At 44.0% G+C, this 18028-nt stretch overlaps 1 protein-coding gene across 1 annotated transcript; it reads right to left on the bottom strand.

The window, feature by feature from the left end:
• Positions 1-499: 499 nt before the first annotated feature.
• On the bottom strand, positions 500-14817 carry LOC118783835 (disks large homolog 2-like). The gene is made up of 5 exons (XM_036537792.1): positions 14668-14817; positions 9057-9152; positions 6397-6558; positions 2826-2885; positions 500-580 (listed from the first exon to the last, which is right to left on the bottom strand). Exons 1-5 carry the CDS (start codon positions 14767-14769, stop codon positions 500-502), a joined length of 501 nt encoding a protein of 166 aa, XP_036393685.1. The 5' UTR covers positions 14770-14817.
• Positions 14818-18028: the final 3211 nt, after the last annotated feature.

Consider the following 18028-nt stretch of genomic DNA (forward strand, 5'->3'; position numbering starts at 1 on the left):
GGGATAAATTAATTACAGTTCTTTCTTTAAGGCTGGGAAGTAACGAATACTTGAAATAAGCTGACTGATACAAGTCCTGTAGCCTGCTAATTAAAAAAAGTCTTCACTGAGCAACAGTATTAACTGATACTTCTATTACTGTGCTGATAAATTTACCCTTTCCCCTTTAAGTACTCGAAGGAAAGACGGCTTTGGAGAATGCAAATGGCATATATCAATTATTCATACAATGCTGTTAAGTCATATTGAGACTGTTACCGACATCATTAATGTGTAGTCAATCACAGCTCAGCATAAAGGTGTTATTTATGATTGATTTGATTCTTACACAATGCCAGCTCATCACAAGTTTGCAATTCATAACAAATGCAATTCTGACAAAAATATTGTACAAAAAAAAAAAGTTTAAAAAATGTAATAGTTACTTAAATTCTCAACAAAGGGTCAAAAACAAAGCGCAGCAGGGGTCTTCGTCACATGCTCCACCACCACCCCATCCTCATCCTCGGCCCAGCGAGCTGGGCGGCACAGGAGGGGTCATTAGAGTTGTCACCTCGGAGGCTGCCATGGCGATAGAGCTCTGCAGACAGTGTCACGCTGGGAGAAAATAAAACTCAGCGGTAATTGTCTCTTGGGGGGTGGGCAAGATGCTGCTCTGCTCCCCAGGGAACCTGCTCATCATTAAATCTCTCATCATTAGGCAATCTGGAGTCGAGTTTACCTTCTCATTTACCTTCCCACCCTCTCTCCTCCTGTGACTCTCTCTGCTCTCTCTCTCTGATCTGTATCTATGTATAACAGATGTAGATAGAGATATAGATACAGATAGAGGGGAGGGGATATATATGTATGTATATATACACCTCCCCTGTATCCCACTCTCCCCCAGCATTCCGAGTAGCAGGATAGGATCCACCTCCTCAGCCAGAGACAGAGAGAGTGGGATACAGGGGAGGGGATATATATGTATGTATATATACACCCCCCCCCCCCCCGTATCCCACTCTCTCTGTCTCTGGCTGAGGAGGTGGATCCTATCCTGCTACTTGGAATGCTCATTGTCTCTTACGAGGAATAGAGAAACACACATATATCCATATCAATGACTGCAGCATGCAGCTATAATTGGACAAAACAACAGGGGCCGAAGGGCTACCCTTACTATTCCACGCACACTGTCCATTCCGCAAGGGTAGCAATCCATGCAGGTCCGCCGCTAAGCCTGGCCAGATTCACAGGCCAGACAGACTGAATTAATTAGAGAGAAAGGCAGGTGCAGTCTGAGAACAGTGCCTCTGAGGACACTGTTTACACAGAGGCAGATCGTAATGATCCCACAGTCACCTTTGCCTTGTTCGGGAGATGTGAAAGCATATCTCAGATGCGCGACTACCTGCCACGGAAACCTAATGAAACATTGGCCAGCCTGAATATTCACTTAAATTGTCTGCTTCATTTCATTTTGGACCAATTGTCCCTGCTCCACAATCCAAGGCACCTCATTTAATCAGAATGAATTATTTTCATTTCAACCACAAAATGTGCTCTTATTCTTTATCTCACTAAAATATAAGCTGTTTCATCACATGCAATAATTGTCACATTTTGCACCAATTTCTGATGGGGTTCATATTTACCCAACATCTATTATTTAAACATACTAGCAGTGTTCCCCCTATCCCAAAGGTTACAGTCAAGATTCCCAGGTGGGGCACTGTTGTTACACCCTTTAGCAAGGCCCTTAACACAAGCTGCCTCAGTAAATACTCAGATGTGTAAATGGGTGGTACATTAGCCTGTAAATTGCTGTGGATAACAGTGTCTGCCTAGCAAAATGTGTAATGTAATGCAGACAGTTCAAAGCACCAATCTGATTTGCAGGCTGTATGCCTGTGGTTGCAGACATGTTCTATGGTGCAGCAGATTCCATGCATATGATCACAGACCGTACCCTGCAAGTTATACTGCACTACATCACATTACTGTAATTTAGCAGACACTCTTATCCAGGGCAGATTACATAGGTTACAATTTTTACATGTTATCCGTTTATACAGCTGGATATTTACCGAGGCAATTCTGGGTTAAGTACCTTGCCCAAGGGTACAGCAGCGGTGCCCCTGTGGGGAATCGAACCTGCAACCTTTCGGTTACAAGCCCTGTTCCTTACTGCTTTACTACACTGCCGCTCTACTGTAGTTGCCCACTATAACTACATTCAAACACACATAATTCATCAAATCAACCATTGATAATCACTGATTATTAATCGTTGACGCCTGTCAGTCCTTACAATGAATGCACAGAAGAAAACTCTTTCTGGCATGACAATCACAGCACTGTGTAAAAACCATTGTGATTGAAATCCCCGAGACAGATTCAGACACAATCTAGGCACCGTTCAACAATCAATGAGTCACTACAGAGCAAGTCACTCTTATATTCTATATCATTTTATGAGTCGTGATGTTGAGTCTTTGCTAAGTAAAATGAACAATACGAATAGCTGGCCGTATCACAACTTCTGTTCCAGGAGAAAAATTCCACAAGAGGAGACCAACACACCCTTAGCCTTGAGTCCACATCTCACAAATCCACTTATATTGAATCCAAACACAGCACATGCTCTTGAGCTCCTGAGCAGATTCTCAGCGGTTTCACAAGCTTTGATTCCAAACACAGCTTCTGTAAATCTCATCAGAACACATCAACAGGACTGGATTCAGAGAGCCGCACAGGGCGACCTCACTGCGGTCAGCGGGACATGGAGAGGCAACTCCGAGCAAGCACGGGAAACACATTTTCAAAATAAAATGGAAACTTGCCGGGTAGTTGCCTGCGGTCAGACTCGGGTACGAGAGGTCACTGCGGGTCACCACCGAGTGCTGCAGGTAAGGAAGGGAGAGACAGGATCAGTGGTAGGCACACCTGGGCAGGGGAGAAGAGAAGCTTAGAGGAGTCCCGGCACACCGTGTGCGTGACACAGGTGGGGCACAAGCGTTTGTGAATGGGGATGTGAAGGAGTTTAGCACAAACAAGGATGCCACTCGGAGAGATGGTCTGTTTAGTTCAAGGTGAAAGGGCTAATGCAAAACGAATGGAGCCAGAGTACTCCAGCGCTAATGAAGCTGTGGTGCTTTTGTCCCGTGCATATCAGAGACAGAAGTGGAAAAGCATGATCCCTCCTCACCTCACTCTTAGCACCGCAAAGACAGGAACCCCACACAATGCCGAGAGGCGTGTGGGAGGAGGTGTGTGCTGAGACTGCCTCTCTGATACTCACCTTTTGCGTCCGGAAACAGCCGAATTCAAACACATTTTTCAAAATTAGCCTCACGACTCGACTTCGATAAAGGGATGGGGGGAAAAAAACGCAAGCTTTGAAACTTAATCGGGAACTTCACAAATAGTCCAGGTGGCCCTGGTCAAGCTTTGTGTGAAGCCGTGAAAAGGACTGCGTCACTTCTGTTCCGCTCTAACACTGACTCATTTCATTTTGTCAAGATTTTTTTTTTGGGGGGGGGGGGGGGTGTTTTGTAGAGGAGCCCTGGGATGCTGGTGGTTGAAGTGACTGAGCGTTTGCTGTGTCACACTGACAGGACATGCAGCGGAGCAGATCGGAGGTAATGACCCCCCGTCACAGGCCATCAGCGTCACGGTGACGGACATGAACCCGTTTGCCGTGAGATGCTGGAGCAGCGTATGACGGGATTCCATTATTCTGGGGTCACGAAGGCTCCCGCTCGAACAGTGCTCATTTGGCTCTGCACAACACACCTGAGATTGCAGTTCCTTTTACTTACATTTCAACAGTCAAGAGAGCCTAGAGGTATTGGTTAAACAATCATTTAAAAATCACTTCATGAGCGTTTAACATTAAATCGTTTGAAGAATTTAATCAATTAACTCAGCTATATTCTATTGTTTATGCAGTACTTTTATTTGTAAGATGTTCCTGGGGGACATTTCATGACATGACAATTATTTACCCAAGAGCAATATGTCAAATTTGATCAGCTGACTGATTAGCTAATTGATTGCCCAATTGGCTGACTGATTGATTGATTTGCTGACTGATCAATCAACTAATTGGTTGATTGGTTCCCAAATATGCCTTTCAGATCAAACCACGAAATCCCCAGGTGATGCATTCCTGCCTGCTTTTATGTAAGAGAGTGATAAAACACAGTCTTACTGTTATTATGCCCATGTGCTAATCGAAATGAACTGGATTTAATTGACAGCATAACGACAGCAGACTTGGATCCTTGATTTAACAACACATGACAATATACAGTTTCACACGTTCTCATTTAACTTTGGTTAGGGCACCATCTAGTGTTTACAAGTGTCATCACAGCTGTGAAATCTGTAATGACAAGGAGCCGCAGACACAAGCAAGTTCCCTGTCTGATTTGGGCTACATTAATATTGTTTCCTTACACGATATAGCTACTCAGCAGCTCCTTCATCACGGGCAATGTACAGAAATTACATACCATGTGATCCATTTACATGTTTAATTTAGACATTTATTTACTGTGGCAACTCAGGTTGAATTACTTCTTCAGGTCTAGGCTGCTTGGGCCTAATGTAGTATCCTGTTGACCAATGACTCTGTAATCTGAAGATAGAAAGGGAACAACTGGAGTTCTGTTGCAGCACTCAGGCCTGTAAGCATTAGCATTCGCTTTGACATAATTCCTTGTGTTGAGTACCCTGACTGAACATACAGTATTAAAGCCACTTTCACCAAATGCTGTGGCACCATTTATTAAGAACCAAAAGGGCTTTGCCAACTCAGGGCATGTTACTCCTGATATGAAAGAAAGAAAAGGTCACTGATGGAGTGTTTTTTTTTTTTTTTTTTTTTTTTCATTCTGAGACATCTAAGTGCTCCTTAGAAAATAATCCATTTCTATACACTGTGGTTTGTACCTGGAATGATAAATTGAAAATGAAATTTGTCAGATATATAAGAAAAAGTAGGTTTGATAATTTACACAAATATACATCCATCCTTTTGTATCAATATACTTCACTTCTTATACTCGCTCTGGATACATTTACATTTACATTTATTCATTTAGCAGACGCTTTTATCCAAAGTGACGTACAAAAGTATACAGTAGGCAAACAGGCATGTGTACAGGTCATACAATGCAGAATGCATACTTCTTTTAAAGGCAAAAAGGATAAGAGCGTGCTAAATGAATAAATGTAAATTTAAATGTCCATCACTTCTCAGCTCCCAGGCAACTGGGTGGTCATGTGACAGCCTGCTGTGCAGGCCAGACTCAATCTAGCTGCAATGTGCTTTGTCTTTAACTTATCAACTTAAATTAAGAAAGTGACACTTTTCTTTCTATTTTTATGCAATGCTTTTCATTCACATCAGCAAATATTAATGATATAGAGGAAGGGACACAAACTATAGTAACTTTACATAAAGATAAGGACTCTGTGGTTAACTTGAAGAAAAGCCACAGTGGAACAGTCTTACTTCAGGTAAGTTTTACTATGCTGTGACATCATAACAATATTAGTATATAGGAGGTTACGTCTGATTTTGGATACCTTTACCCTAAGTGGGTCAGGTTCTGGGCATAAAACATACATTTCAGGTTGGGTTTGTGCCCAAATTATTACAGTACACAAAATAACATTTTTTTTACCATGTTAACTACTCTTAATATACAAACTGACTTCCCAGCTCAGCCAATCAAACTCCATTGGCTCTTTGTGAGATCCCTGCTATTCTGAGTGTTGAAAGTAATGCTGAGGGACAACGACAACGAACAGTAGACTGTGGACAACCTCAGGACCAGAGGACAGTCACGCCTACAAAGGTCCTTTGCAATTATAATTTACAACCTGTTTACTGCCTGCAAAACATGTAAGCGCTTGTGAATCAGTGTGGTGAATCAGACAGGGACACCTTCTGTGTGAAAACAGCCTCAGCGGGACCATTTGTGCAGGAAAAGCTGCTGAACCACGGCTTTCAGAAAAAATGAAACAGAAATGCCAAGAAAGCAAAACAAAGCTCAGGGATGTCTGTCCTTTTTAATTGGCTTGTGAGGCCGGACTGAGCCAGCAGAGTCTTATTGGTGTGATCGTGGGGGCCAGACTATACGGCTAACTGCTGGCCCATCCACTGTGCCTCACAGGGGAGGTGACTTGTTATGTCTGTGGACTCAGCAGAGGGTACGAGCCGAACTGAGAGAAATCTCAGTGATGAAATGGAGCCGCTGCACTGGACGTGTGGATGCGGTGGGAACGGATGAAAGAGAGACAGAATATAGGAGGAGGGCAGGAGCAGACGAAGGAGGGACAGAGGGTGCAGGAAGAGGGCGGGGACGGAGGGCACTCTGCCACACCTGCCCAGCACGCACTGACCTTGAGGGGGGAGACGTGCGAGTGGGTGGCGTAGCCGTGCACGTTCTCGATCTCGGGCGCGCTCTTCTCCGTCACGTGCACCAGCTCCGGGGCGTGAGGCTCGTGAGTGAGCCGCGGGTAGCCGTGGTCCTGGGGAAGAGAGTCCTCGTCCTGGTAGTGGTACTGCGGCAGGGGGAGGAGTCAAAAGCTCTGATCAGCCAATCAGAATGTGCGGAGCGCTCCATCTGAGCATTACAGACCGACGGCTGATCACAGCTGTAACTGAGAATACAGTAAAAAGATCTCCTTAGATCAAACTACATAATGAAGGAGCATTAACATCCCAACAACATCCCCGTTAACTCGAGGGCGTGTCATTGCGAATGTAAAAACAGCACACCCAAAAGATCAGTCACTGTGCTCCTTGATTTTTATCAGCTCCTGGCAAGGCTGTGATATTCCATTGATAATTCAGTTTGAGACAGAAAACTTTTATGTAACTCTTTTAAAAAAGAAACCTCCAGGAGGCCTTGCTGTACATGGTCTGGCTCAGCAGCAGCTACACTGACAGTGAGTTGTAGTGCTGTTTGTCTGCAGGCATAACACACTTATCAGATACTCTCTACAGAATAAACAGTATGCTCGTGTGGGTGTGAGTTTTGGTATTCTGTAGTGAAAGTTTATTAGCTGATATATTTGAAATCATTACATTACATTATTGTCGTTTAGCAGCCGATCTTTTCCAGAGTGACTTACAGGTATATCCAGTCATTCATAACCTACAGTTGCCTCAGCTGGATATTAACTGAGGCCAGCTGTAGGATAAATTTCTTGTGCAGGGGTACAACAGCAGTGACCCAGTGGGTGATCAGACCAGTAAAGCTGTGGTTACAAGCCCTCGTCCGAATGTTCATTTGAGCATTTTCATTGTTGTTCATCTGGTGGCAAATGAATGCCATGGACACAGAAGGACAGGGTCACCTTGCGCACCTTCTCTGTTGTGTACGAACGGGTGGCATCTGCTGTGTCCAAACACATCCACCGGCATTTTAGCACACTGATGGTGTACTTCATCACTGAGAGAGAGTGCGCGTATGTGGCTGTATATAACCTTATGGTATCTGTGCATAACCCACAATTGCCTCAGTAAATATCCAGCTGCATAAACGGTCTGCTAAATGTCAATAATGTTACGTGGGTTGACCAGCAGTGTTTCAGCACATATCTATGGCTAAAACAGAACGGCATTGATGAAGGTCCCTTGACCAAAATGTTTGCTAATTTGGGCTTCATCCTCTGCATTTGGGAGCTTCATCTGTGTTTTCTTTCTTTCTTTCTTTCTGGGTGGGATTTTAGTCCCAGATGATAACAGTGTGCTAAGCCTTAGTTTGTTTCTGTAAACCGATGCACCCCTGATAATCACTGAATTCAGTGTTTGCTTGTAGGTGCAGGAATTCTGAAAGGTATTTCATTCTGCCACAGAACAAAGTACTTTTCAGTGCATAACCTCTGCCACCTACAAAACAGATTCACAAAAAGATAGATTACTTACTTTGCCTAATTATTTGTTAATTGCAAGTATTGGAATGTTAAAAAACGTTGTCTTGCTCAAAAGTGTTTCTGTGAGCTTGCATACTTGCATATGTGATATGAGTTGTCTGGAGCAGTCCAAAAATTCATTTACAGGCACGAACAAATTCCACTGAAGAACAAGTTTATGAATTCCAAAATGTTCATCACATTCATTGCATGCATGCTATTCACATAAAATTGTTTGTGCAACGTGAATAGCGAATCTGGTCCAGTGGCTGTTTGACACATTAACTATGTGCAATGACATCTACCGCCCCCTAGTGTTGTGCCAAGTGATAGCTGGCAAAGAGAACCAGTGAAGCTTAACATTGGCTGTCTGGCTTCATACCTTCAGCCAATCATGTCAGTAGCTGAACTGCATGACTTTCCTGCCTTTGCAATCAGACAGCAGGGACTGTTTATAAGTTAGTGGAAATTATTGCCTGAGATAAAATAACATTAATAAATACAATGTGTGTGTTTTTTTTCAGTTCTATCACAATTTTACATTTATTTCAGCTTGAAATGAAATATGTAAATTACACTAATACCATTTTTACCTTTTTCATGGCCTAATTTTATAAATGTCTCAATAAATACTGAACAACTCACACATAAATCCATAATTTATTCACTTTATTATTAATCAGTAATGGTTTTTCTCAGAAGCTTATTATTCCAGGGAGTCTGGACTGGACACTCTGTTAAATGTTTCATCTCCAGTAAAATGAGTGTAATGGATCATCTTACATAGCAAAATGGATTATGAGATTAAACACATTGCTCATCCCCCACACAGCGGCTGGTAGTGTTTGTGTGTGTGTGTGTGTCTGTGTGTGTGTGTCTGTGTGCGTGTGTGTCTGTGTGCGTGTGTGCGTGTGTGGTGACAGAGGTATGTGCTGTGGGTACGCAGGTGAAGTGTGCAGGTGCAGGTGAGGTGTGTGAGTGTGTAGGTGTGTGAGGTGTGCAGGTGCAGGTGAGGTGTGTAGGTGTGTGAGTGTGGGTGAGGTGTGCAGGTGTAGATGTGAGCGTGTCGGTGTGTAGGTGTGTGGGTGTAGGTGAGGTGTGCAGGTGTAGCTGTGCGGGTGTGGGTGTGGCGGCTCTCTTACCCAGGGTGAGCTCATCAGGGCCGGGTTCATGCATCCCGGGTGCATACATACTGGCTGGGGGGGGTGAGGGCATCCCTGCACCGCCGCCGGCCTGTTCTGTAGACAGAGACAGAGAAAGGAGATTCTCAGGATGCTGTGTCTCCCAGCAATCAGAGAAGAGATCCTCAGGACCATGTGTCTCCCAGCAACCAGAGAGAGAGGATCCTCAGGACCATATGTCTCCGAGCAACCAGAGAAAGAGAGAGGATCCTCAGGACCATGTGTCTCCGAGCAACCAGAGAAAGAGAGAAGATCCTCAGGACCATGTGTCTCCCAGCAACCAGAGAGAGAAGATCCTCAGGACCCTGTCTCCTAGCAACCAGAGAGAGAAGATCCTCAGGACCCTGTCTCCCAGCAACCAGAGAGAGAAAATTCTCAGGACCCTGTCTCCCAGCAACCAGAGAGAGAAGATCCTCAGGACCTGTCTCCCAGCAGCCAGAGACCGGGAAGATAGTTGGGGCCCTTTGTTTGAGAAGTAGAACCAATAAGGAGCTTGATCACATCACCAGCAGTGTTACAGAACATGCACAGATGTATGTATTTCCAGAGGAAACCAGAGGGTCACATCATTGCAATCAATAAGCTGGGCTTCAGAGAGAGGAATGGAGTTCCCATAGACACACACATGCAATGGCACGCCCACGCACACACATCGACACAATTCAATGGATGACCAACCAAGACACAGCCCTGAAACAGACAAAAGAAAAGGGAAGCCAAAGTCAACTCAGCTGAGTTAACTGAAAACAAAAATCATTTCAATTTCACTTCACTGGTGAAGTGCTTTCTTTGGGTCCACTACCACAAGATGGCGCTCTTTCAGTGTTAGAGAGGAATGCCAAACGGCACAACACATGAATGCACACAGAATTTCTATGACAGATAATGTATGCTCATTTTTCAAACTTATAAATTGCAGAGGCAGCCCCATATCCACATTACCATGAAAATAACTAACTGCAGAAAAACAATAAATAGCTGAATTTGCTCACAGCATACTGTCATAATAAACACAACAATCCTAGAGACATCCAGCTTTTTTAACTGTCAGTGAAGCATTTCACAGGTTTCCCCTAATGCTTCTTAGTCTTATTCTTATTCTTATCCTTTACTCATCGTATCAGTGAAGTTTATAACCATAGTCCACTGCATTAGCAAAAAATATCTTCACATTAGAATGACCACATGGTTCTCTTGTATATGAAGGCCTTCCCATTAAGTAATGATGCTAACATCTCACAGAATACTTAAAGTCGTTCCCAACTATGAAAACTGCTCACTTTCTCTATGCTTAGTTAATGAGTACCACATAAGAATGTTTTATAGCATCCATCCCATCCTATCATCTCAGCTGCGGTACAGTCATAACTCTGAAGAACTGCTATGAGTGCACTCTCCAGCATAGTCAAAACAGCAGAGCAATTAAATTATCTTAAAACTCCTCAGGTTTAATTAGCATGTCAACCAAGTCATTAAGGGGAACCACTGCACAGTGATGTCTAATCCACTGGCTTTTTTAAAGCTCTCACGCCAACTGAGGGCGGGTTGGCATTTCTCTTGCCCATAGTTAAAACAAATGGTAGTTTGCCAACTGTTATACTGACCGACTCTTCTGCCAGTGAAAGTACAGCATGGCTGTGGTGGGGGTGGTGGGGGGCGTCAGGGGTGAGGCTCATAACCGAAAGGCTGCTGGTTTGATTCCCCACCGGGCCACTGCTGTTGTACCCTTCGGCAATGTACTTAACCCAGAACGTCTGACACTTCTCACATAAATGAGCAGAAAAGAGCAAAGATTCAAAGGAACAACAATTTATTTCAAAACCCAGCAAACAAAAACAAAGAAACCAGCTTAAGCAAACTGACAACAGGAACAAAATGAGCCCTTTCACTCCCGTCACATACCTGTACTTAATAAGCCTTCAATTAGGCAGGTGTGGCTTGTTAGCCAATAGGCTGGCTCCAGGCACACAAGCAATTACAGAATTAACAATTATCAGGTTTTGGTGAAGTTGATGACAAGATCTCCTATTGGTCAATTTGAAATGTACAGGTGACAAAGGGCCCTTAAATGTTTAACAAACAATTAACAATTACCATGTAGTTTCTAGGGGGAGGTGAAGGCTCCCCTTCACACCACAACTGTCTCAGTAAATATCCGGCTGTACAAATTGGTAAAACTGTAACTTATGTGAGTCGCTCTGGATAAGAGCATCTCCTAAATGACAATAATGTAACATGATGTAATGCAATGTGACAAAGATTGAAAATCTCTGGGAACAGCCTTCTGCTCTGTGATGAATTAACACAACCCAGGCTGGGGAGTTCATAACTGCCACCACTGTTTAGTCAAAGATGTATATGCTGTATAAATAAACAAATCAAAAGAAGACAATGGGTCCATTACCCAGCATGCATTTCAACACAGGTGCCCTCACACCAGAAACAGATGTGCTGCTACCCATGCCACTCACAACTGGACACAATTCAGTTATTTAATGCCATTAATGTAACCTTCCATCTCCTTGAGTCACTGATGAGTACATTTTTGTCACTATCAGAAATAAACAAATATTCACACGTGACACCAGAAAGATGCCTGAGGATGTACACAATAGTAAACTGGTAATTTTACCATGGGGTGATTTTGCTGTCATTCATACCCTGCTAAGCCTCTGCTATGCAGGAATGAAAAGACTTGTTGAATGGAATTCTCCGGATAAAATTTGGCAAGATCACATCATTGACTAGTGCGTTATTTATTGACACCTGAGATAATCTTACACAGGATTGCAGACAACAGGATGAATAGACATAGAAACGTTTCTCTCTTTCCGGACACAATACAGCAGAAGGTAATGCAGACAGTGAGAACTCAATGATAGTAATCACTACCTACAGGATTACAGGCTATCCTCACTTCCCATTCAGATGTGTTCCTAAGCCCTTCTACTAATTTAGCTTAATTCAAGCGCGCTCGGAAAGACGTATAATTCACCCAGTCAAGCTTCAAGTAAGAAAGGCTCCACATGTCGAGCTCAGTAAATCATTAAGACGTACAGGAACGTTAGCAACAAGCACCGAGCCTGAGCAGACAGATTTATTTATTATTTAAAAAAAAGAAGCAAACTTAAAGCTGTATGCAGCCTCTCCGGAGTCCTCACACAGACAGCCAGGCAGTGGGTTAGGATGGAGCAAGACTACTGAAACCCTTGCTTGACATTCTGCTGCTGTTGTCTGGACTTTCTGTAAGCCTCTGTCAGGCATGACTAAGCACCAGTCAGGGACACTACAGAGGGGGTCTAATGTGTTGGGTCACAACTATGTGATGGATGCTAGGGGCATGCCATGCTGGTGACCATTCAGTTTACAGTACTGTCCTTTAGTAGATGCTTTCATAGGATACGTAATGTGACTTACAATACATAAAGCATATGCAATTTTTACGTGCTATTCATTTATATAACTGGATACTGAGGCCATTCTAGGTTATTTACCTTGCTCCAGGGTACAACAGCAGTGTGCCAGCAGGGAATCAAATGAGCAACCTTTCGGTTACGAGCCCTGTTCCTTACCAGTATGCTACACTACCATCCCTATTTAACACCACAACACTACATTGTATAACATTTCATATATGATATGCAAAATGCTTATAAGAAATTTCCATGAAATATTACTAATTTAAAATGTGAGATATGTTTAAATAGGTCAGACATATGGATTATGTGCCATACTGGTTAAATTGAATACCTTCTCCCTTCCCCCCTATCTCTCTGTAATGACTCATACCCAGCTCACAGACACACACACATCCAGGAGAGCACTGCCTCCGCTCTCCTAATAAGGGACGTCCCAGAGAGACCAAAACAGCCTACATTTTTTTTTTTTTTCTTTTGGACCTGACTGACATTGCTGGACACAATGGCATCATCATCAGGTTGCTTTAACTCTGCTCCTGAGGCTGAATTCTCTGTGCTGATTGGGTCTGTCCCTCTCCAGCTTCTGTGCAGCTGTCAGACTTTGCCAGAGGAATGACTGTCCTTACCCACAGCCCCGTCAGCATCCCAAAACAGGAGTCTTCATGTCTATAACAGTCCTGCTCTGGCCGTTTCATTTAATGATGGGCACTTCAGCGTTAATTTGGCAGTGTAGCAGAGTGGTAAGGAGCAGGACTTGTAACTGAAAGGTTGCTGGTTCGATCCCCCACTGGGGCACCGCTGCTATATCCTGAGGCAACGTACTTAACTCAGAATTGCTTCTGTAAATATCCAGCTGTGTAAATGGGTAACATGCAAAAATTGCAATCTATGTAAGAGCATCTGCTAAATGCCAATAATGTAATGTAATTCCATTTACTTAAAATACAAATATAAACAAATAAAAAAAAAATATATATATATATGTATTAATTAGTGCATTCTTTAAGCTTGCTGGTTGTAGCATTTCTTTGTTTTGTTTGGTTATTACTTTTAAAGATGTAAGACTTAATGTATGTAGCACAACTTAATCCATTTAATATCCCCACTGACTTGCAGCAAACACAGAGGTCATTAGGCATGCATGGGATATTAACAAAGTCTGTTACATTTGTTTTACTTTACTTTTCTGCAGGTCTCTACAGATTTTCATTTATCAATTCTTTCATGAATAAAGGAAAGTTAGCTTGTAGCCAATGTCACTGTGTAGAAATATGCAGTTATTGACTCTGCAGGGTGTTAATAATTGGAAAATACGTACAGTAACACCCACTAACTCTGGTTAACTACCTAAATTCTAGTAGGTTAACTAGCAAGTTGTCACTCAGATAGTACTCAAACCATACATGGCCTTACCAATGTAAAAACAAAGGATAATAGGAGAAAATGATGTTTAGGGACATTTTATGTATTTATTTTTAATTTATTCTTTTTTACCAAGAGGACAAACTACTCCAATTAGTCAAATTAATCTGCAGTGCTACAAAGTACAAACCCTGAGTAAGGTAAGACTAATATTAAAGGTCACCAAATGCTCAGTCATCAATAAACAGTATAAGTGATAATAGGTTTCTATGTGACATTAAAAAGGTTAAATAAAAATGGAAACATATGAGGTATGCCAAAATTTCCCTGTGCGTGACTCAGTTTGCATATGGTTCCTCACTGACAGCCAGATTTCACATAATTAGTCCTGAGCATATGATTTTAAGAGCTGATATGACCACATGCATATGCTCCCCCGCAAGATGAGCAGGGACCTAAAAACCACAGTTAATTAAGAAACACTTAAACATGGAAATGGCGCATTGAATGTGTATTATATTTTCAGACATCAACCAACTAAACTCTTATTTTGAGTTGTTTTTTTGTCCAATGCCTTTTTTCTCATCCTCAAACACAAAAGTAGGTGAAACGCTATTCATAATCAAAATCACATTCCAAAAATGGGAAAAAAAAAAAGACTAAATTCCAACATCGGCGCTCGGCTCTTATCTCCTTACTTACAGCTGTTCCTACTTCTATTTCCGACCCTCAGCGAGCGCCGATGACATCACTCGAGACACAAACAGCCACCAACGTCAGCGCCCGCCTACCTTGCATCCGAACATCAGGGAGAGGGTTCTGTTGGAGCAGCCCGCCTTGAAGTGGCAGAGGACAGGGGAGAAGCAGCTGTCATTGCTGACAATGGGAGACATTTCTCTGCTCGGCGTGAGGGACGCTCCGGCTCCCGGCTGGGGGGATGAGAGACTCAACACCCACGGCCAGTGAGCTGGGCAGAAAGTGTGCCGCAAAAAAAAAAAAAAAAAAAAACACTCCCCGAACCACGACACGGTTCGCTCCAAACCTCCCTCGTCCTCTCCTCACTCACTCTCTCTCCTCTCTTTCTTTTCTCTGTCCCCCCAGCAGCACACGTTCCCTCCCTCCCTCCCTCCCTCCCTCCTCCACCTCGCTCACGTTCTCTCCGCTCCTGCAGCCGTTCACCAACTTCTCTGCCCCCTCACTCTCTTTCACTCTCTCTCTCTCTCTCTCTCTCCTTATTCATCCTGCTGCTCCTCCTGGCAGCCTGCCTTTTCACAGTCCTGCTCTTTTCCTCCCCCTTTTTCTTGCCCCTCCACCACACTTTAATTGAATATTAGGACTGAGCAGGAGCAGGTGGGAGAATTATGGGATTGTCTGTTAGTTGTCAGTGAGAAGCTGCACTTGAAGACAAAAAAAAAAAAAAAAAAACAGAAAATGAGATACAATAAAAAAAAAAAATTAAAAAAAAAACCGACACAACTGTGGGCGGGTCACATCAGCAGACAAAACGCAGCAAACGCCTACTCAGGACACTGTTCCTGAGTGGAACAGTTACACTCTATGCAGCACATCACAGATAATACCGCTCTACGCTCGCTGCCTAATCCTGTTTGAGAGAAGGGGAGATGCTGGCAGCAGGGGAGAAAAAAAGAAACCCTGCGTATATCACAGAGCAGACTTCACACCACGTTAACATGCTTCCCAAAGACACACACTTTTGAAGAGATCAGAAAAATAAATATGTAAAGAAATACAAACTGCAAACAGATGCAGTATGACCCGTGCAGCTCAATGTACTACCCAAGAAAGAAAAGAACTCTAATAAATGCAAAAATATATGAACCAAAAGGTATGGTAAAAATAAGCTGCACCACTACCACTGTATCAGTCCCAAGGTTGTTTGAGGTGTGAGCCATATGAAATTCCTTTTGTAGGAAACAGAGCATTTGAAAATCTTGAAGAGGCTCCAGCCTCAGATAAAACAAGAGCGCACACACATTCAGCGAATCGCTACAGGTAGTGGTTATGAAAATATATCTTATTATAGAAAATAATAGATACCCGCACGCACAGCAGTGGGGCTTTAGACTTGCGGATTACAATAAAGATTCACTTGGGAGCGTTAAGCAGTGAGAGTGCTGGGCGTCAGTTCCTTTCTGTAATAAATCAGCAGCTAATGAAATGGTTCCGCGTCCCCTTGCGGTTTTTTCATCTCGGTGTCCTCAGTCTCCCCTACAGCAGGACAGCATGTTGGAGCCGGGGTGTCGGGGAAGGGGAGTGTAGCTGACAGACCCCACATGCAGGGCACCCCCAGAGTTACTGCAGATCATACAAAGGCCGTTTCTGCGCACCAGCCTGTGTTACTATGTTGTTATGGTAATGGACCATTTGTTTAATTGTGGTTGTCAAGGGTAACTGAAATGTGGGCGGATGATGTGTGTGTGTATTTGCAAAATATGCTCAGCGGGATCCGAGTGCGCTCGCTCGCGGTGCTTTGAGCGGCCACTCAATCAGCGGGGACATGTGTGCGAAGCTGACCCATTCGCCAAGCCCCCACCCGCTGTACCCTGTGCTCCGGTCATGCCTTCATCCCTGAAGGCGTCAGCTGGGTGCATATTCCTTTACTGATATTAAATACCGCTCATTCTGTGCTCAGACTAACTGGCTTCTTACCTACACCAGAAAAGAGAGGCAAGGGCTACAGAATATTTAAAAAGGATCAAAAAGCGTCATGGATCCCAAGTTGCTCTGACAGCACAAGTGCTTGTTCCAAGCACAGGCCGAGCCCTACGGCCCTGGTTGGAAACTGGCCGTGTTATTTGCCAGAATGCCTAGGAGGTCTCTGGCACTGCTCTGCCAGGAAAAGGGATGGGTAGGGCAGCCAGGGTTCTGCGTTGCAACTCCACTCTCGGCACTGTGGGACTTGTAGTTTGGAAAGTAGTCCAGGTAGGTCTGCTTGTATATTGTGTGGATTGCACTCCCTTCGCCCCATGCTCCTGTGTGAGTTTAGCTGTTGTCTCAGTGGGACGAGACTAACGTCCCGCTGGCGACTACTGAAACTGAGTGAAAATGGGAGAAAAATCCAGGTTTGTCCATTTTGAAGTAACTGAGGTCAAAGGCCCATTTTCCAATTTAAAGTTGTGAACAAACCAGAAAAGACAAATTTCTCAGAGCACTCTCATTCTATTGAAATAGCTTTATTTAAAATAGAAACAAATTTGGCAGGCAGCCGACTTCTTATGTGTGTGATCTGATTAACAGAGAAAACAATATTTACACGACTCTTAGTTAACAGAGACAATTACACACAGGTGCAGTCCTGCGGAGGAGCATTGGCAGGGACGGATTCAGTTTGACAATAACATCAAAATTCATAATTATGTAATGAATGCAGTAAACACTAAAAGTTTTTATAGCAGATCTTCCCAGCCCTGGTCAGCAGTTTTAAAGCAATGTAAGTCATTATGTTCTGATCAGGGAAAGAGGGAAGACAGTTTTGAGGAAGGCTGTGGGACTAGACGGAAACCTAAGCACTCTCTGAGTCCAACAGTGCATGGACCAGGCCTGGCCTGGCCTGGGAGGGGTGGGGGGGGTGTGAGGACCAGGCCAACCTGAACCACCACATGACGCCCGGAGAAAATACAGAGGGGTGCACTTACAATCTACAGGGGGGCACAAAGTGTGATGTCATAAAAGTAGTAAATACAATGGAGACATCGGGATATAAGGGGATATAACTGGGGGATGCACTGAGGTCCGTCTGGGGGTGCACCCCTAAGCACCCCATAGTGCCGGCCCTATTGACTGTACTTCTTAGTGGCAGTTTGGCCCGCACCACATGCCACCACCATGCTGGGCCAATCTAATGAGGCGAGCTGGGGCCCGGCCTGTTCTGGTCTGCCTCACCTCTCTCCCGATGGAGGGGGTATCCGCGCATGCCCGCGCTGGGATGGCTCCAGAAAAGCTCAGGGGGACCAGGGCATGACGTTCCTCTGGGCGAGAACCGCAATATCACACCTCTCGACTTTTAGCAGCAAACAAGGAGCCTCCCTACGGCCCCGACAGTGCCTAATGACACAGTGCAGATGAGAGAGCTCAGAAAGCACAGCACTGGCACCGAGCCCTGCGCCTCCATTAGAGCTACGCTTCCGACCG

Source organism: Megalops cyprinoides, chromosome 9 (assembly GCF_013368585.1).
Source record: "Megalops cyprinoides isolate fMegCyp1 chromosome 9, fMegCyp1.pri, whole genome shotgun sequence".
NCBI lineage: Eukaryota > Metazoa > Chordata > Actinopteri > Elopiformes > Megalopidae > Megalops > Megalops cyprinoides.